This window comes from Gambusia affinis, linkage group LG04 (genome assembly GCF_019740435.1).
Source record: "Gambusia affinis linkage group LG04, SWU_Gaff_1.0, whole genome shotgun sequence".
NCBI lineage: Eukaryota > Metazoa > Chordata > Actinopteri > Cyprinodontiformes > Poeciliidae > Gambusia > Gambusia affinis.
In genome coordinates, this window is record NC_057871.1 from 15,221,646 (window position 1) to 15,242,946 (window position 21,301).

At 39.5% G+C, this 21,301-nt stretch overlaps 1 protein-coding gene across 1 annotated transcript; it reads right to left on the reverse strand.

Moving 5' to 3' along the window:
* Positions 1-680: 680 nt before the first annotated feature.
* On the reverse strand, positions 681-20,756 carry pdcd4a (programmed cell death 4a). Its single transcript, XM_044114842.1, has 11 exons — positions 20,292-20,756; positions 11,403-11,702; positions 11,101-11,198; positions 8,841-8,954; positions 8,389-8,610; positions 6,944-7,041; positions 6,712-6,826; positions 5,018-5,125; positions 2,895-3,005; positions 2,259-2,398; positions 681-1,770 (listed from the first exon to the last, which is right to left on the reverse strand). The coding sequence occupies exons 1-11, from the start codon at positions 20,335-20,337 to the stop codon at positions 1,719-1,721; spliced, it is 1,404 nt and encodes a 467-aa protein (XP_043970777.1). The 5' UTR covers positions 20,338-20,756; the 3' UTR covers positions 681-1,718.
* Between the last annotated feature and the right edge of the window lie 545 nt (positions 20,757-21,301).

Genomic DNA, 21,301 nt, shown 5'->3' on the forward strand with positions numbered 1-21,301 from the left:
ACCGCTGTTGCATATTTCAAATTTTATTCCACAAATAATTAACATATACGTTTTCACTGAAACGTTTCTGTTGTTGTACGCATAAAGTCTTAATTTTCTGAAATATTTCTTTTGTAAGCTGTTTTATTTCAGTGTACATCACAAGACGCCCAATTTCAAAACATTTTCTATTCTTGATTATTTTAGACAGAAATTACTATTCTGAACTCTAGCTGAGAGCTCAGAGACCTGAGGAATGGCTTATTCAGTTCTTTGAAAGCTTTCCTATTTTGTCTAACTCAAATTTCGATGCATCTTATTGAGACTATATGTAATAGGCCATCTTCTGTCATATCTTTACTGTCTTCTAGATGGCTGGTGGCAAACAAGACTTCTCATGTTTGTCTTCTTGTTGCTCTTCCATGAACTAAGTATGAATGTCACAACAGTGATTTCCCATTTTTGCAGCTCCTCCAGAGCCAACCTTTTCAGGATCATGACATAGGTGTGTGCTATCTTCTTTCCATTTTCATATGGTTCAAACAGAGTAAATTTTAAAACCTAAACTACTCCTCTGTGTTATCTTTTAGCTTTATGAAACTTTCCATCAGCTTGTTTAAGTCAAAACTACCCTGTAAAATCTTGAAACTTGCTCTTGCTCACTGTAATGGTCTTGAAACGAGAAGAAAAAGAAACACCAATTTGTTGCATTTTTTTATTGAATGAAAGATTTCAACTCAAACATTGAGAACAACTTTGGTCAACATGTAAAAGTGTTTGACAGAGGGTGGAAAAGTCTCACCGACAAACTGTATTCGAAGGTATGAAGGAGCTGGAATAGGTTCAATGAGGTATTAAACCAATCCCAGCTTAGTTTGACAACATTTTCCTACCCTCTTTAATCTGCTTCTTCAGATTCATCTGCTGACCACAGCAGTTATCTATATTACTTAATTGCAAGCAAAAGTCTTTATTTCTCTAAATAACAAATACTTGCTTCATTTTTATTTTCTTTACATAACAATCAGAACACATATGAACCCAAATAATTTTCATTTGATTTTCAGAACTGATGATTCATTTATGCCTATTCAAATGCAGTTTTCAAATAAACAGTGGCCAAACACATCTTAATGCAACTGATGCTTTACAAAGTAAACACATGGTCTATGTGACCAAGATGGAAACAAAAATAGGCTCCATTTTTTTATTTTAAAGAACTGAGAGAAACAAGAATAAGAATGTACAGAGAACAATTTCTTTGAAATTATTTCAGATAGTCTGTGGCAGAGGATAAGCAGGTTTAGATCTTTGCCGCTGAGCTCCCTGATCATACAGTATGACCTGTCCCCTCATTATTAGTGCCTGTGTGAAAAACACATGGCCAAAAGGTAGAACAAAAAAAAGAAAAAAAAAAAAGATTTACCCCTGCCACAACTCAGGCCTAACCACCTGTTTCCCCACAGCGTTAGCTTGAATTATTCCTAAGACCGAGCAAGGAGGGTCTCAACAACCCCAGAGATACAGAATATTCTTCAAAAACTGTAATTAACGGCATGAAGGGAGCCCAGCGCCCAGGCAGCTCCTCTGTTTGATGTGGATGCTGGTTTGTAAAATGACATTAACAGGATAGGAACGTTCCAGGTTGGGATTCACACGGAGGCAGAAACAGAGGCTGAAGAGCGGTAGACACCCTCCCTTCATCTTCGTCCTCCTCTTCCTGCTTTTCCACATGTCGATTAGTTCTTGATCAATCCCCCGTCTCCTTCGCTTACAAAGCGCTTCCGCCCTCTGGTGAACATAATAAAATTAAACCTGCTCCACAAATTTGGACCAAAGATTGTGCAAATAAACAGCTGGCTGGCTGTTTACTTGCTTGTTAATTGTGTCCGCAAAATAAAGTGCCTTACAAAGATTTGTGCAAATGCAGAAGATTTGAATTTGTGATCGTGTTTCAAATTCAGAATAGAATTTCACATTTTTCTAATGCAATACCAGGCGAGAGCAGCACACGCCAGAGGTTGATTGACTTTGCATTGTATGAGAACATTCCCATAATGCTGAGCAAAAAAAAAAAAACATTGAAAGTTCATAAAAACCAAACTCCATGTCATTGTTCTTCTTCACCATTCAATTGAACATAAATAACAAAACGATCTAGAGCCAGACAGCAGCTTTTCTTGGTGGCTGTTTTTATTTTCCAGCAACAAGAATTGGCCTGGAATAAATATAATAAAAGGTTGTAAAAAAGGTTTCAGAGGTGATTGATAAAAACTAACCTGAAAGGACAGGCGTCCCGCAGCTGTTTGGTGATGACAGACTCCTGGTAGCAGAGATCCACAAAGGCCTCCATGATGGGGTGGGCAAGGGGCACGTCCAGACAGATCTCATGCAGCTCGTCATACACGCGCTGGAAACCCTGCACGTAAACATGAAGAACGCCAGCAGGTGTTTGTACCTATTAGTCTGAAATAGTACTGCAACTAACAGCTATTTTAGTGACTGATTATTCTGATGATTAATTGCCTAAATAAATTGGCACAGTGTTTAGATTTTTCATTTAAGTATTTCAACCTTTTTGATATAATATTGGTAATATACAAAGAGATGCAAATAAACAAATCCACTTTTTTTTTTAAATATGAAAAACATTTTATTGTCTAAAAGACAGTAACGTAGCATTTTTTAACGCATTCTTTTTTTATATCTTATATGCAGGATGTATACATTTTTGTGCTGTTTCGGCTTAATTACTGGCCTGTGTGGATCTTTCATTAAATTACCTTATTTTGAGTCAACAATTAATCAGTTACTAATTTCCTTGATGAATATTTGCATAATTGATTCATAACGATTAAACTGATTAATCGTTTCAGCCCTAGCCTGAAAATCCAAACAAATGTAGTTTCCCTTACCCTGTTCATCTGATCCACCGTGATGAGGCCTGTTTTCCAGAAGGACTGCAGAAGTTTCATCATCATGTGACTGGCAGTGTCCCCACTTGACTCCAGCACCATCACTATAGCCTGACATGAACGACAAAGAGCCACATAAGAGAAGAAACATGAACAGGCAGAAGGCAGCTGTGCTTTTCACCACAAGGTGGCAGAGTATCCAACTGAACAGGATGAAATTCCAACCAGGGGGTTGACGGGTACAAGGACAGAGCAATTTAATATTGGACCAGAGCCTAGAGATGTGAAAGATAAGGTGTTGGGCAAACTGCAGGTGAAGGAATACATCTGCATCAGCAAACTTTACAGTATCATTTAATGCATCAACCAAATTATTATCCTCATCTTACGATTTGTAATCGTAGAAGGAAATTCACAATGAGTGCAGCAGTAGAGCTTCTCTTGTTTGCAGATTCATTTAAAAACCATAGGACACTTGATTATATTTCAACTGCAACATTTGTGGTGATGCTGAAACTGTAAACCGTACACATAAAACATGTCCACAGCCTTGTTTTAATGCCAGTATTTTTTTTTTTCTTTGACAATATGATGATCAGATTATGTCACGAAGTGGAGGAACATTTTCCACCTTGAGTATGACCCGTAACCCGTACAAACAAACTGAAAAACAAAAAAAGTTTAAAATAAACTGTAATGTGTTTGAATAAGTGTGCACAGCTTTGAATTAATGTTTTGTTGAGAAACCTTTCAGGGAGAAAAATGACGAGCCTCCGGGCAACATGCAGCAGATTGAGAACATTTTATCCATCAGGCTGTCGGGACGCCGACTTCCCTCCCAGGTCTCCCATGTTTTCCCTCCCTGATCTCTACCCCCCATGAGCCCCATACACTGACCCCTCTCTCTTCCTCCTCCTCCCATGAACAAAGATTATTGCATAGATTTAGAGCTGTCGAATGGATTTCCCACAGATTTGGTTTTCATTGCATATTTTTATGGGGTTTTTTTCTCACTTTCTTTGCATTTTGGGCCAGGGATATGAGCTGGACACCATTTCAGTTCTGTGCACGTCTTGTACATGTGACCGTTTTGACATAAATTGTGTGTATTAATGTGATTATTTTAGATTTTATCAGATATTTCAGTACTTTTGGGTAGGAGCCAAACTTCAAATGGGAAATGCAGGAGGACATACAATTAAAGTAAAGCAGACAGGAGCTCATCTTCACAAGTTGCGAATTAGCAGTTACTTACATCAAATTGTGTACCATCACAGCAATAAGTTAAAGGTTTAAACAGCTGCAGCTGTGACCAGCCTGAATGAGTGAGTGTAAAAAAAAAAAGTATGCAAAATTAAAAGCTTGGAAACATGAGCAAAAAGTGGCATATTTCAGTCATTCGCACTGCATCTACATGTCAAATAGTTGTTGGGAGAGATGCCAGAGAGTAAATATGTGTTCTATCTACCACTATAAACAGTGAGAAGGCAAATAAAAAATATCTCTATAGCTATCTGTCGGTGAGTGCTTTTTTATTAGAAGATTATTCTACTGCAATCAAAAATGTATTCATTTTAAGACTTCTCACAATTTGTTACTTGTTGTAAAGTCAAACTCGGGTAGACAGAGTACACATTGTGTAAGTATGGTTGTTAGTTTATAGAAATTTGTGTTTTTTAGCTTTGTTTTGCAACAGAGACAGATCATCTGCTAAATACGGGTTGCCAGCTTTAATTAATAAAAAAAAAAAGAAAAAAAAGAAAACAGAAGTCTCCCAGTTCAGAAATGAACATGTTGCCAGTGTGTGTGATAAAGACAAATAAATGCATGATTTACACTTGCAAGCATTTTGAGCTAATTTGGACTCGGCTTCAAGATCAGATTTACTGAAAAGCAGCCAAACACACAATGTCCTTGGCAAAAAAACAGGAATCCTATTAAAAGCAGAGATTCATGAGTACAGCTCTGTCTTCAGCTTACTTGACAAGACATATAAGCCAGGAAGAAAAAGAAACACTTTCTAAAGGTGTTGACCCACACATCTCCGCTTGAAACGTGTTGTAATAAACTGGTGAAGAACAAATAAGCACCAGAAACGGAGGCGAGTCTGACTGAATGAATACCTCATAGACCAGCTCATGATGGAAGTGAGGGACTTCCAGGTCCCGGAGACAGTGCTCTGCCTCGGACACGTCCCCGGATATCAGGTACTCTTTGAGGAGAAGGTTCATCTGCAGCAAACACAAAGTAGGACATCAGTCAGAGTTGATGTTGCTTGGACAACTAAGTCGTTGCAGGACACGAGGGAACAAGTCCAATGCATCAACTGGAGTTGAACAAGATGTAAGCCTCACTGAATTTTATTTTCAAAGGGTAAGACGACATCTAACAACAGATGATTGAAATTGGGACGAAAATGATCCCAAACGCAAACAAAAACTGATTTTGGGATTTACAAAGCACGCTCACAATGTGCTGGAAAAAACCCAACTTGCACATTTTTTCACGATGCTTAAAGGTCAGATCATACCAAGATATTTCATTCCTTTTTTGCAGGAATTAGCCACTGGTTAGGATGTGAGAAAAGCTTTAATCTCTCTGCAAGATGCTTCAAGACATCTGAGTTATAACAATGCTTCCAAGTCACTGAGATGGAAATCTGAATATTTGAGTCCCATAAATTAAAAGAAACTCATGTGGGTGGTTTAAAGGCAACAAAGATCATAAAATAACATTGAAAAGCTCCAGTAAGTTCCAGTTGAGTCCAATCATAGTGAGATTTCAGACATTAGCATCTTATATCAAACGTGATCCTTTATTAAATCCCACATTTTATTGTGTTAGAGGGATCAATGCATGTTATGGTGTTGATTGGGAAAGAGGATGCAAGCAAAATGGGAGACGTCCATCAATAATCTGCTGAAAAGTCAGCAGCACTGTGCAGTGGAATGTAAAAGTGTGAGACTTTTTACTCCTCTGGGGAGATTTTAATTGGGTGTTCTCACATTACCAGATAATCTGGGCCAATAATGTTGACACCAAAAGACACGGGGCTCGTTGATGGGAATGATGGATGAATGTGGAGAGAGAAAGTTCAACAGCTAATTTAATAGGGAAATCATCCATGCTTCCCCCTTTTTACAGCAAGTCTGCCACTGAGATACTAGAGAAACAACATCTGATTTCATTGCTTTCCAATTAAATAATACATTCATTTCAACAGATTTTGAGATAGCGGTGGAAAGGTTAATCCAAACAAATTGTCCTAAAGCTCCCTGAGTGTGTCAATCGTCTGTACCTACACTCATCTCAGCCAGAAAATCAAAACTGGACAGGACAGTTCCAAGGTCTGAAGGCCACACAATACTCTGAGAGAACAACCTGACACGACATTGCTTAATTTCAGAACACAAGCTCTTGTGAATGTTGTGCAACCATGTGACCGGCCATCACTTCAAATCACCCAAAAAGCCCTGATGATGGAGTGGTAACTGTAATCAAAGCAAAGCTGCGGCACACAAACAGAAGGTGTGTTGGCCTCTCCTGTGTCCTCGTTTTTAATGTGGACACTCCTGAGAGGACAAAACGCTCTGCTGACACAGCAGTCCAGTAGAGCAATGCCCTGCTGATCTCTACCCAGCATGCATTTCTGCCTTCTGTTTATGTTACATAACAACAACAAAGATCCCTATATGGTCAAGACAAACACCTTGTCCCCCAGTGTTAGACACTGCTTACTAAATCACTGAATCATAATCAATTTTAAATAACTTTTTATCTAAAAGCGAAATTCTATCATTGCTTAATTTATGCTCACCTTTTTGACAAGATGTTTAACGGGTCTCAGACCTCCACCAACACCCCACACGTTATCGAGACCAATCATCCCTTTTTTCATGGACAGCAGCACTGCAGCACGATCTAAAGCCACTCTGCACAAAGAGAAAAGAAAAAATACCCACCATGACTATACTGCTATTTATTAAAATAGAAAACACTGACGTTTCTGGGAATCCACAATAAGGTTAACGCAACTTATGCTGGCTTACCTAGCGTGCTCACAGTCCACTTTCCCTTTGTAGCTATCCAGGAAGTTCATGGGAAGGACGTGATCGGCGATGCCTCGGGCTATGAACTGGCCTAACATCTGAAAGAAACCAGAGGAAACCTCTTCAAAAAGAGTGAGGAAAAAATGGTCCAGTGTTTGAGTGTTGCGCAAAGCAACTTTGGATTGAATTTCTGTTATTTAACCATTTCCAGAAGAAATTTTTACACATTTCCAGGCTCAAAAGTCAAAATTCAAACAGACGTTATGGTAGCAAATTTACAATTTAATATTCAGATTTGGAATGTGTTAGATGGATATGACTTCTAGACAATAAGATAGGATATAAAGTCTGAAAAAACAAATATGTTTTCATTTTCCATCTATCCTAACCTGATTTGTTTAAAACACTTTTTTATTTCTTTAACACTTTATTGATGCTTTTACAAAGCTAGTAGAATAGACAAAGGCTATATTCAAGCAGTAAATAATTTTATTCAATTACAACAACAAATTTTTTTTTTACTTAAGCAGGAGTAAGTAAGTATTTCAACATTTTTGTTAGCAATGCTTGATGTGTAGCTTCTTTATAGATTATATAATGTGACAGTCAAAAATATAAAATAATGTGCACATTTTGCAATTTTCAAAAAAATAAAAATTTTAGAGCCCATTAAACTGAGACAATCCACATGTCACTTGTTCACAGTGTAAAGTGTTTGTAACCAATCTGTAGGTGAATTATGTATTATGTAGGTGAACAGTGAAAACTACTCTATGTAATGAGATAAACTGTATATTCACATAACGTCCAAAAGGCCCTGCAGAAAAGCATTTTATTCTCAAAAACATATAAGCTAATTGTATTTTAGAAAACTATACGAGTCTTGGGCGACTGTGGCTCTTTGGTAGAGTAGTCGTCTTGCGATCGAAAGGTTGTAGGGTCATTTCCAGCTTCCTCCTGCCACATGTCGATGTGCCTCTGGGCAAGGCACTTAACCCCAAATCGCCAACCGATCTGCGTGTCGGTGTATAAGTGTGGGTGCTTGTGAGTGCGACTGGGTGAATGTGACTCTAGTGTACAGCGCTTTGAGTGGTCAAAATGACTGGAAAAGCGCTATATAAGTTCAGTCCATTTACCATTTTGTTTGAAATTTTTGATCAATTAGTGCCGTCTTTGATCACTTTCAGTTGATCGTGGCTTAAAACTCGACCAAACTGGCAATGTAATACGGTACAAACACCCAGCTGACGCAGAACAACCAGCCTACAACATGGAATTGAGAAAAGAAAAAAAAACCACACTAATTAAAAAGGGGCTGTGTTCATCTTTAATCTTTTAAGTGTCTTAAGCTCTGCTTTGCCTCTCCTCCCTTCTAAGCAAACAATACCAAGATCAGATTCACAGCTGTGGTTGCCACTGTTTCTCTCTCAGGGTGTCAGGCCTACCTGAGGGGCCTCTGGCGTGTCCAGAATGAGGTCTGGCAGTTCTTTCAGCATCTTATCGAAAGCGTGGGCCATCTCACCCTGCGTGAGCATCTTCCCCGACAGATCGGACAGCAGGCGGGAAGTCAGCTCCCTGTGACTGGCCTTGCCTTCCAGGGACAGGGAGACAGCCAAGGAGGTAAACTCGTACTTATGTTGGCCCAGGTTGAGCTCCTTTAGCAACACCTGGAAGCACCACAACATTGAACACAAGTCAGGATCTGTCACTCTATTAAAGTATGCTGTCTATTCATTACTATCATTAATGTTTCTCCACATTTACACTCACTGTAAATGAGTGTAAATTTACAGTGAGTAAATTTACACTACCCGAAATGGGTTGATCAGGTAGCAACACATTTCTACCTGATCAGTGATCAAAAACAAAAAGGAAATGTACAGTTTTAATCATTTACCTCAACCTCTTTTGTGTCTCCGTGTTCAAAGTACTCCAATACGATCGGGTTTACCATTTTTTCTAGTTCCTTCTCTTCTACCTCTGGCACAACCGTTTCATAAACAGTGTCACCCTGTGGCAAAAGCACATTCACACAATGAGTCACAAATGCCCCCAAAAGGTACACAAAGTACGCCAAGTGCTTTTATAATTACAGTCCACTGCCAAAGTATTCACAAGCCGAAAGCTTTTTCACATTTTGCCACGGTTTACAAGTAAAGATAAATAAAACCTTAATAAAACAATTTGTGTAGAGAAAAACTAACACTGCATATCGCACAGTGACGAGCAGCTAATTATGGTGGTGGTGGAATCGTGCTTTCTTCAGCAGACACAGGGAGGCTAGTCAGACTTGATGGAACGAATAGTTAGCTCTACATAAAGGGAGGTTCTGGAAGAGATCCTCTTAGCAGCAGTAGAAGACCTGAACCACCATTCTAAAGGTTCACCTCTGGACTGGCCTAATCAAAGTCCAGATCTAAATCCGACTGAGAATCTGTGAAAATGGCTTCTTGCAGGTGCTCTCAATCGAATCCGACTGAGCTTGAGCTATTTCATTTAGATCAAAGAGCTAAACACACACAAAAAAAATCCTGAAAGAAAACTTGGTAGAGACTGGAGCAGACGTTCATTTTCCAGGAGCAAAACAACCATAAACATGCAACCAGAGCTGCAATGGAAAAGTCGATGTCAGGGTCTAACGCAATGAAGAATCTGGGGAAAGACTTGAAAATAAACATAAGATGTTAGATGCTCCATATTTGTAGAGAGAGAGTTTCATTTGTAAGCTTCGGGTTTAGTGGGAGGTGGTTCTACAAAGGTCTGGCTCAGGGTTGGTGTGAGACTGAATTAGCACACCTTTCAGATTTTCATTACAATACTAGTAAAACCGAATGAAGTCCGGGGTTGCAATGTGATAAAACGTGCAAAAGGTCAAGGTGTGTAAAGACTTTTGCAGGGCACATTTATCTTTTATCTGTTATAAGACTGTAAGAGTTTCCAAATAAGTCATTTTTTTCCCCACACTTTGACATTTTCCCAAGCACACGATGACCCTGTAGCGTTCAGAAATCCTTGATCTACTCCGCAGTCGGACTCAAAGGCCACACTGACTGTTCGTGTCCCCATTTATTTTTCTGTACCATTCCGTCCCTGCTCCCTTCAACATATTTGAACTGACTTTGTGCACCAGTCAAGGCCAAATCAAACCAGCTTCTCTGAACCAATTCCAAAAACCGTTATCAGGATCTTTTTCTTTTTTCCTTTCTTTCTTTTTTGAAACAGACAGAAGCCGAGTTCCCAGGCAGTGAAGCAGTTGTGTGATCGAAGCCGGGAGACAAACACACCAGCCCATCAGCATCACATGATAACCAGGGTTAAAGATTGAAAACAGCGTTGATTGTGATGGGACAGGGCCATCTGGATTAAACAATCGCGCGGGACGGAGTGTTGTTAATGAGCTTTGGCCAAATCACATGCAGTGTTATGTCTCTTCTCTGCCAGGAAAGACACACATGCAAACTACGACTGCAGCTGGATCTCTAGTTTTATTACAAGACAAAAACAATAAAATATGTGCAGTAATAATTTTGTGCAGGTGCAGGAGGAGGTCCACAACAAACTACTGCTGCTGCTGTTCAGACATGGGAAGGATTGTTGATGTGCTTTTTTGTGGTCCTTTTTTATGCTACTTCACTAACAATGTCATCGTTACTTTATAAGAAAATACACACACACACACATATATATAATTTTTTTATTTTTTTCCCCAATGACTTGTATGTGTGTCTAAATCTGGCATTTGTTAATTAAACTAGCAGTGGGTTCTCTATTATGTGTTATTTCAAATTATGTTTGAATATGAACAAATATCTTGTTTCCTGGGAAAATACAGTAACAGGCACTAAGTTATCTGAATGTGCTAGACGTATGAAAATCAATTTATGTTTTGCTCTCACCTCTGATCAGGGTTCTCTGGTCAACAACAAAGCTAGTGAGAACATACTGAGCTCAAAGATGCTTCCACAAATTTAACATCATAAACGTATAACGCTCATTGAGACATATGATGCATGTCTCAATGGAACTGCAGAAGTTGAAAGATCCTCTAATGAAATCGAAGCAAATGAACTTGTGGAGATGACAAGTTAAATGTTCCCTGTCTGGATAAACAAATGACCCAAGAGAGGAAAGCGACATCCCCATAGAGACCCACTGACCTGAGCAGCTTCATCATAGTTGGGGTCTTTTACGTCCGGCTCTTCAGCTTCATAAACCATCCCCGGAGCACCCCAAACTCCTTTTCCGCCTGCCCCACCTGAACACAGCAAAAAAGTTAACTACAGGAAGTTCTTAAACATAACGTGGGATTTATCCAGTAATTTGCACAGTTAATGAAAGGAAGTCATGATAATTTCAGTTAAATTTAGTCGCGCTGCATGAAGAAAACTAACTTTGAATTTGATCCGGAAACATCTCCAGACGGGAAGCTGATAGTAATCAGATCAACAATCATATCTACCTTTCTTTGGCAAGCCTCTGCCTTTGCCTGTCCTCGACTTGCGGTCGTTGTTGTGAACTTTGCCCTTCACGGCGTGCGGGTCGCCTCCTGGCGTCTCGCCCGACTCTGAGACGGACTCGCTTGTCGAGTTGCGGGATGAGGACCTGCGCAGGCGACGCTTGGCTTTGGCTTTGAGGCGAGCCTCGTGGAGTGCTTTCTCTTGGGGCGTCCAGTTGCCATTGACCTCCGCCTCGTCTAGTCCGTCATCGTCATCACTGTAAGAACAGCTGGCCTCGGGCTGGTGATCCAAAGTAACCGCCCCTGTGGTTAGAAACCAGAGATTTTACAAATTTTATCAAAAATAGAGATGCACAGACCTAGACACAATTTTGTGGTAGAAAAAATATATTTTTTAACCATTTAACTGGTCATCTGTCAGGGCTGGTCAAACATTGCCAGGACAATGACAGTTGACAATGAAATATATGCCTATTTTCTTCTTTCTTCTCTTTCTCATCTGTGCTTCAAGAGTATTTCGGCAACGTCATTTGAGCATCCACTGACATGAGTCTTTGACTGAGTAACTATTACCTTAGCATGAAAAATACAAGTTCATAAGATGTGGAAAACGTCATCCAACAATCATATTACTCCAAACAGTCCTTTGCCATAAAAATGTTGCACATACAGATATTGCAATTACGCAATGTCAGATCAACCTGAATTTTTAAAATTAAAATGCAAACAACTCTGATCAGCAGCCAACATTTCTGAGCAGTCCAAATCTTTTGATATTTCAAGCTTATTTGTGTTTGTAAAAGAGACTCAGATTTGTGTTGCTGGCTATATAGCTGCAAAATCATAGTAAGACTATATGAAAAAACATATTTCAGGTGATTTATCTCAACTGCTGGTCTGGCCTTCCCAACCTCCACATTCTTTCAGACACCACTGCTCTTGACCTTTGTGTAGAGCTGTGTCTGCAAAAGGGCTTGGTGTTGCTTGGTGTGCAAACAGTAACTGAATCTAACCGGAAGAAAAATAGTAAAGCCATTGAAGACGCCTTTTCTGTATCCCTAAAACCTACTTTTTTCATTTGTAAGCTCAGGTTTGCAACACGGTTACACAACTCTTTTCACTTCTGCTAAAAGCTGAGAGGTTTGTTTTGGTTTTGTTGTGCGTAATATGCTAACATAAGCTTTTTCTGATAGGAACTGTTCTTACTGCAGTGTGATTTTAGATATGCTTGCATGTTGAAACTATGGTCACTTATAAAAAAAATCAGCTCCCTAAAAAAAGCCTTTTCTGGAGGTAATGTTGTTGAATATAAACTTGAAGTAGCACCAAAATAGGTTCCTGAACGCCGTTTCTCCCCACAAGTTGGAGAGAATAGAATGACATCAAGAATTTAGCAAATGCTGCAAGCTAAAACACGTGGTCGAGAAAACTTAAAACCCTACCTTCCTACAAATACAGACATACATCGGGTCACGTTAATGTACTACTCCTGTGTGGGTGAAATCCTATATTTAGTCAGGTTAAAGTGTGTAGAACAGCAGAGAGAGAAGAGGAGAGGAGCACAGCTGCAGCGGTGGCAGGGAGGGAGAGAGGGAGAAGCGAGCACATGCTGGAGAAATGCTGACGCCAGTTTTTTTTTTTTTTTTTTTTTTAAACAGTGAACCTGAGTACATATGGCATGGGTGGATGCAAGTTTGATCACATGGCATGAAAAGCAGCAGTGAGGCAAGACAGGAACAAGGTGTAATTAAAATCTAAATGCCTCAAATAGCGGATTGCAGAGCCTGTAAAGGCACACAGAGGTAAACTGAAAATTTTAAAGGTGCCTCTGTCCTCCGAATGGTTCTCCCTTTGGTCTGCTGCACAATGGAGCTGACCAGTTTCAGGAAAACAAAATCCTAAGAAACCAACAAATACCTAACTTCCTTGGACCAATTATTTTCCTTTTCCATGACAGCTTGAAAATGCACTGCAGGCCTTAGACGACATTATCTAAAACATTCATTGCACTTGCATGTTTTCATAATTTTCACACTGTGCATCGTGTATTTTGATAACAGAACAATGCATTTTCAATAACAGTGCAGACCTACCATACAATTTAAGGGAGAGTAGTATCATAGTAGCAGGGCATGATTAAACAATTAGTATTTTGGCACAAAAAATTGCACTGCCTTGCAAAAGTATTGTTATCCCCTACAAACTTGGAAACTCTGGAAGAGCTGCAGAAATCCACAGCTCCAGAAGAACCTTTAGTTAATCTATAATCTAATCTTTATACAACTGTGACAAAAAGAAAACTGCTGGTGAACGATATCCTGGAGTTTGTGCTGATCTTGAAACCTCCTACATGTAATGGAAGCACTACACATCATGTGGTGGCAACATTGTACTTTGAGAAAGGTTTTCTTTAGCGAGAACAGCAAAGCTGGTTGGGAGTTGACACACAGATGGAAAGATCAAAAAAAAAAAAGAAAAAAAAGAGGACAACAAAGCCAGAACTGGAATTGGAAACTGGAATAGTTTAAGTCAAAGCATATTCAAGTATTTAATGGTCCAGTCATGCTTTCTTCTCTCTTTCATTTCATAATTATGAATACTGTCTGTCGGTCTATCATGTAAAATTCCAATATAATACACTGAATTTTGGAGTTTTAATGCAAATAAACATGATCAATTTTAAAGAGTGAATACTTCCAGAAAACACTATGAACCTCTAATCAAAGTGGTGCAATTCTTAAAATATTGTGTGCTCTATGGAGTGAAACACTGTAACTTCTATCAATTTTTATTTTTATAAAATAGTAGGAGTATCTTAATATTCTTATTAAAACAGCTATGTTTAATTAAGAAGCACAAGAGGAGGTATAAACACTGCAGATTTCAGTTGAGTCAGCAATCTAAACCTAACTTAACCTGCTCCAATACAAGCACACAGCCACACCCATGGCCTTCAGAAATCTGTAAACAGCCGTCCATGTGTCATCTCCTCCTTCGGCACCTCCTCCTCCTCCTTCCCTAATGTAGGCTACACGTCCGAGCAAGGTCATAAATTAGGAACTAACCAATGGCTGCGGGCCAAAGCACTTCTGTAGCCAACTGGAAGGGAGCACCCAGCAAAATAGGAGCTTGTGGGAGAACTCAAATCCGTTTGCCAAGACGGGCCTTGCAAAACAAGCAGAACAACATTGTCCCCGAACACAGCGAGGACAATGTTGCTCTGTGATAACAGAGCTTGACCGTAACTGCTGAGAGTTGCAAACACAACGGCTGAAACTGCAGCAGCGAGTAGCGATGGACCTCACCAAGTGTGAACTGGAATAATGATCCTCAAAAACACATTTGCATTTAATCAGCTTACAATCTGTACCAAAGGTGCAGGACAAAAGAAATTAAGTCTCTGCAAAGGCCTGTGGGAAGACTCCACAGTCTGCAAACCTGCTAAAGTGTTTGGATGTAGGCGTGCATGGAGTAGGAGTGTTTATGAATGAGAAGGGAGTCAGTGGGGCAGAAGTTTCACATGACTCACATAGGAACAGTTTTTAAAGCTCTAAATATACATACAGGCTGTTTATAGATTTCTTCTGCTCAAAAAAAAAAAAAAAAAAAAAAAAAGGTTTTACCATACAAGCAGCAAAACTGGTAGCACAAAAAAGGATGTTAGATTTATGTTGGAAGAGTTCAAAATGTTTATGAGCACAAACAGCTAGAGTCAAGAACCAAACATCGTAGCTGAAAGAGACACACATTAGCTTGATAAACATTATTATTCCTGTATGGCCTTTAAACACATGTCTGAAGGTGGTGACTTATAAACACAATGAGTCTGTTTTATTTAAACTTCTGATCCAATAGCAAAAGCTAATGTGCAAAATTGATTAATTTAGGAGTATGTTTTTACACAAGGAAAGCAACAAAATCACTCATCGGAGTAGATTCTCCAAGTTTCAAGTTGTCTTTAAAAAGGACTTAAAATATGAAGGTAAATTTAACTATTTGAGCTCATCTGGGACATTATTCCACACGAGCGGTGGGCTGACTGAAAAACCTTCATCACTTTTAGTTCTCAGAAGACATTTTTGTATGGTCAAAAACTGCAGCTGTTATGATTGTTGACCTCAGTTGTACAATGTTAGGAGGTCAGAAGCACCAACCCAGAATGGGCCTTAAAAGTTATTAGTACAAACAGACCAGTGTTTGCAGTTAGCTATTCTTGCCACTACTATAGTAAACAGTCAACTTCTAATCATTTTTCTCTTTTTCTTTCTAGAACTAAACCTCCGATTCACACACACACACACAAAGTGGAATACAGAAAAAAATTTAAGAAGCTTTATAAAAAGAAAAAAACCTGAACTGGGTTATAAATCTCAGAGTACTGCATCTGTACAGTTCATAGGTCATTTTCCTTACATCTTAAAATTTTATTTTTCTTTATGAATTTGATGGACAAATAATTGAGAGACAGAAAACAGCCAAATTAAAAGAATAGCACTGCAGTACTTGCACATACCAGTACTGCAGTATCTCTGTTTGCACTTGCTGATTTCTTCAAGGAAAGAGTGAGAGAGAAAAATTCAACTGTTTGATTAAACTTGTGGATTTTATTATTTGTAAGAGCCAGTTGGACAGTGGGATATAACGTTACCATCAGGCACGATACTGAAGACTAAAACTACAAACAAAAAAATCCCAAACAGAACCTATGAGTCTGTGCTGAGATAAAGGAATAAGGCATAGCAACCTCTCTGCTTTATCTATAAGACATGGAGGGAAGGGTGCGGATGTGCTTTGGGGTTTAACTGTCAGGCTTTTATGAAAGGGAGCCAGAATGGAAATCTTTCCCCTAAATACAGGTTTGTTAGAAACAGCCAAATCTTGAAAACTGGGGGAAAGACCACACAAGCTACCAGTCAAGATATGTTTGCTTTCACTGTCAAAACTTGCAACTTTATTTCAAGAAATTTATCAAGTCAGCTTCTGGGGTGACTTTGCCTGACAAGACAGACCCACAAAAAAAGGAACTGCATGTAAATGATTAGGGGAGAACAGATAAACTGGGTACAGGCCTGGTTTAGTCAGCAACTTCCCCGAGCAGCCTGAGATATGACAGGGGAAGGATGGGTTTGCCATCCTTATACCTGTGAGACTAAATGGATTCAGACAGTGTGAGCAAACATGTCATTAATGCATGAGTGGACCAAAGGTTGACAAGCAGAGAGGGGTGGGGGGGGGTGGGGGGGCTACAACCAAGATCCTCATAGAATGTACTCAATGGGCCACAGAGAAATCGGACTTGACATCTATAACGTTTCTTCCAAGATGCAGACACGTTTATTGAAGGAATTACATCAATGTTCACACAGATGGGGGTTTGTATTTTATAGTTAAACACCCAGCTGAAAAGTCAGCAAGTGTCCAACATTAGGAGCAGAAGATGCAGGCTAATAGTAGGACTCTAGAAGAAAATGATATGATTTCTGAAACACAAAAAGATTAAACTGAGTAAAACTATCTGGCAATGAGTTTTTCCAAACACGTTGTATTAGAATCTGTAGGAGAAGATATTGTTGATGGATAAGACAAAGAAAAGGCTTGCAAAAGCAGAGAGGTGAATGCTTGAATAATGCAAGATAATAGAAAAGCCAAAGAAAAGTAGTATTGTGTCTGTCTTCACTTTTGTAGAACCTCGTAATTAAAACCACACGGTGTGGTGAAAACATTCTTTAGGGAGCTAGAAAAAGATTTCCAAAAAGGACCTGCAGCCTTTGCTGCCACAGCCACCACTGCTGCCGAATGACTGACATGTAGAGAGATTTCTGATGAGCCTCATTTTACCACGTCTGCACACTGAAGTTTATGTTATTGTATATCTTTCCAGCAACATTAGTGGGAGGAAAAAACGAAAAAAAAAAAATAATAATAATCAATCACACTGCTCTGGAGCCAGATTTTGTTTGCTTAAGGGGTGTCTGTCCTGTATACATCACTGGTTTTGTATTTTGTCCAAAACTGAATGCTTATATTTAATGTAACTATTTAATTAAGGCGAAGCTTACAAAGAAACCAAAGAGAAAAAGGGAAGCAGCCATGGAAACGGATTCAGATCAATTAAAGTTCTGAAGCCAGTCGTTGCTCTCTGCAGAGTTTTGTTCAGCCTTTCGATCTACAGCAACATCTATCATGAATTGGAGTCTGGAGGATCAAATGAGTAAGGCTGAAACGCTGCATTAAAAATCATCTTCTGGCATTACTATTCCCAGAAAATGCGATGAAATCACTTGAGAATAAAAACACAAAAAGCATTTTCCTTGCTCCTCTCTTTTTTTTCAATGGTTGCTTCAACGCTCCGTGTGAACTTTATCGTATACATTGCAAGATGAGTGACATATTGGAATTTCCAACAAATTGAATATCTTATTAATGACATGCAAGGTTTGAATTCATGATGCTTGGGATATAATTTCACCTCATTTACTGCATTCATCATATGCAGAGGTGCTATTCCACAAAGCTATGGTTGTTTTGATGACATCCTGACGATACATGGTGCAGCCCCCAGCTCAGACTCTTGCTCTCACTACTATTCAGGGTATTCACCATATTAATTGCATTCCTTAGAGGAAAAGTTCACCATTTATCATACAAAAAGTCTCGTTCAGCCACATGTGTAATCACATTACTTTGGGTGCTGATACAACGCCATCACTCTGACTTTCATTGGTACATGAGTGTTCAAAAGAATGTCATAACAGTAACCACTATATGTGATATTAAAACCATTATATCATAACAAGCGTCTTTAAGGTCTGCTTAGTTTGACCCACTGCTGGGTGAACTGAATGTCTATGCTGACACATATTGTACAAAGGAGCAGCCAGCTGCCGTCCAGCCACAGACAATGGACTGTTAGACAGCATGTCAACAACAACAACAGAGTGCTTCATCAATGAATCTGGCCGAAGAGAACATTCGAGTTCGGATATAATCATTTCATCATCCTCTGGTAAGCACCTTGCAAAAACAAGTGTTCATAGCGCTTGAGATTTTGTCACGTTAGCAGGGGTGACCAAAGTCGGTCCTCGAGGGCCGGCATCCTGCACGTTTTAGTTCTCTCCCTGGTAGTACCAACAACCTTTTCAGCATGCCTTCTAAAGAGCCATCATTTGATCCAGGTGGGTTAAACCAGGGAGAGAACTAAAACATGCAGGATGTCGGACCGACTTTGGGCACCCCAGCGTTACAAGCAATAAGTTTAAAAGTATTTTACTTGGGTTTTATGTGAAAGTTGAGAAATAAATTTCAACTTTTTTTTTTTTTATTAATAAAAATCTGTAAACTGCAGGCTACATCTGATTTGGTCTCCTTCATTTGGATAAACTAAGAATACTCAGTGCAAACGATAACTCTCAGAAGTCACCTAGTTCAGTAAACAGGGTCTACCTGTGTAATTTAATCTTGGTGAACATACGATTGGCTCTTTCACAAAACATTTTCCACAAAAATGAGCCTCCTCTCGCCGCCATTCCTAAATCACAACTGGATACAGAATTAAAATCAGCATCACAAGTCTGCCCACACCGTTCTTTTGAGAACAGTAATAGTAGATGGATTCAGCGCAGCAATGACAAAAACAAAACTAAAAAAAAGAGGGAAATTTGTAGCTTTCTTCTAATAATAACAACTTGTTCTTGACATGTAACTAAAGGCTTTCATGTAAACAGATTCATTCACCTGAGCAGTGGCTCGCTGCAAGCCCTCCAGAGTTACTATGAGCTGCTGAAAATTTCTCTCCTCGCCTGGCCTTTGCTGGTTGCACGTGATTATAAGCAGAGGTATCACAGAAAAGGGAAGCCGAGTACAACTATGTGCCATACTTTTCAGATTTTTATTTGTAAAATATTTTGAAAACCATGTATCTCATGCTGATACTTTTGCATCTAAGTATACATGTGACAGCCCCAGCATATACGTTTCATTATGCAACGTCTAAATACACAGCATCACAGATTATGTAAGCCTTCTCCTGGTGCCTCTTGTTGTGGGATATACGTGCTGACGTCATTTCTTGGCAAAAAGAAGAGGGAGCATGAAGCCACTGTATGTGGAGCTCTATTATTAACAAGGAAGAAAATATATTAAAACCGTATTATTGCTGTGCAAGCATTTCTGAGGATATTATGAACATCGTTTATTTATTTATTGCATTTCAAATGAATTATTTCAGATGGTATTTTTGATTGAGTCCCCCCCAAATAAAAAATTATTTATTTATATATGTATAAATCAATGTTATGGATGAAAGCAACATAAATCTGCAGTACGTTAATGAATGCAATAGGAGTGCACAAAAAAACAAGTAAACGGTCTCTGTGTGCGCCTTGATGAATCTTGCAAATAAAGCCTACATCGGGAAAGACTGGTTCTGCTGTTTTTGACCTGGAATCGTTACTACACGTTAAAATGGAAACGCAAAGATCTGAGTGTGCAATCTCGAGTGCAAAGCGGAAGTGGCCTCGTCCAATCAAAAACCGTGGCAGGATTAAATGCAAGACGAGTCAAACAACACACTTGCCACGAATAAAATAAACTCGTCGAAGCAAAATAGCATCGGCTTGAGTGCAATAAAAGATTACATCTGCTCCAAAGTGCAGGGCGACCCACACGTAGGCGGTGCGTTGCTCTGTGTGTATGCGTGTGTGTTTTCAACAAGGGCACATGGTGGAGCATGGCTAGCGTTGCAGCCCATCCCATGCACGGACACAATGCATCGTGGAAAGCACGTCTGCGGGCCCAGTCTTGCAGTTTTAAACGCCACCTCGCCTGGGATTTTTAGGTTTTCATCCCACGCGTAGTCCGCCACAAAACGGGAGGCTGAGATCACGTACTCACCTTCGGCTTGAGGTGCGGAGGACCACGCATCCACTTGGGTCGCCATGGCGCTCTTCAAGTGCTCGGTTAAAAACCCACCTCACAGTCACGGTGCTGGGCTGCAATCAGTGGCAGGAGATCCCCCTCCCCGGAACAAATCTGCGCTAGTTTGTTCAAGGGTTGTCCGCACAGACCGAGATACGTGGAGAAGAACTGGAATGCCTAAACTGTTTTCCTCTTTTCGTTCGTGGTGCACCGTCCCTGATGAAGAGCTCCAAAGGGGTAAAAAATAATAATAATAATAAAATAATGACAGAGTATCGAAATGCTACGGAGAGAAGGAGCGAAGTGTCAGTGGCTAAGAAGAAAAAAATAAAGTCGTTGGGGAAGTAGGGCTAGCTTGTTGGTCGGATTGGATTTCAGCAAACCGCCTGCAAGATAAACAAAGTCTGTTTTTAACTTTACAGGAGCGTTCAGAAGAAGAGTCACGTGGAAAAATACACGGATGGGGAGTGGTCAGCGGAGGGGGTGGGTGCTGGTCTGGCCCGACCAATCATAGAGCAGAGCCATAATATAAACTCAAAACAGGAGTTAAAATGGTCTTGAATAATTACTGAGGCCATGTTTGTCCAATTAATTATTTTATTTTTTTTGTGATAAAATGTAAGGCTACTTAGCTGCAACTGTTAGTTGCTGCTACATAATTCTTTTTTTTTTTTTATTGCAAACTAAATCTGGCTTAATACAGATATAGAATGCTGCTTAGAACCAGAGTTGAGTAGTACATTTAGGCTATTCAATTGTGTTTACTTTTCCTAGCACTGTCAATCATGCTTAAGTACATGCTGCCAAATGTGCTAATGGCAGAGAAACAACTTACCATACCAGGAAAACTGTTTATCTGAGGGAAAGACAATTTTTATACATGACAGTTATACAGTTTTATACATGACCTGAGCTAATTAGCCTAATTAGCTCAGGCTAATTAGCCTGAGCATTCATGGCAGGCTAAGCTTATGGGAAAAACTGCA

Bases quoted from the DNA above. Each gene is read 5' to 3' on its own strand.
- pdcd4a (XM_044114842.1), bottom strand. From the start codon at position 20,337: ATGGCGACCCAAGTGGATGCGTGGTCCTCCGCACCTCAAGCCGAAG. The intron at 8,955-11,100 runs GTCAGTGGGTCT...CTTTTGCCACAG, and splicing joins ACTATGATGAAGCTGCTCAG to GGTGACACTGTTTATGAAAC. The intron at 3,006-5,017 runs GTATTCATTCAG...CGTTCATGTCAG, and splicing joins ATCATGAGCTGGTCTATGAG to GCTATAGTGATGGTGCTGGA.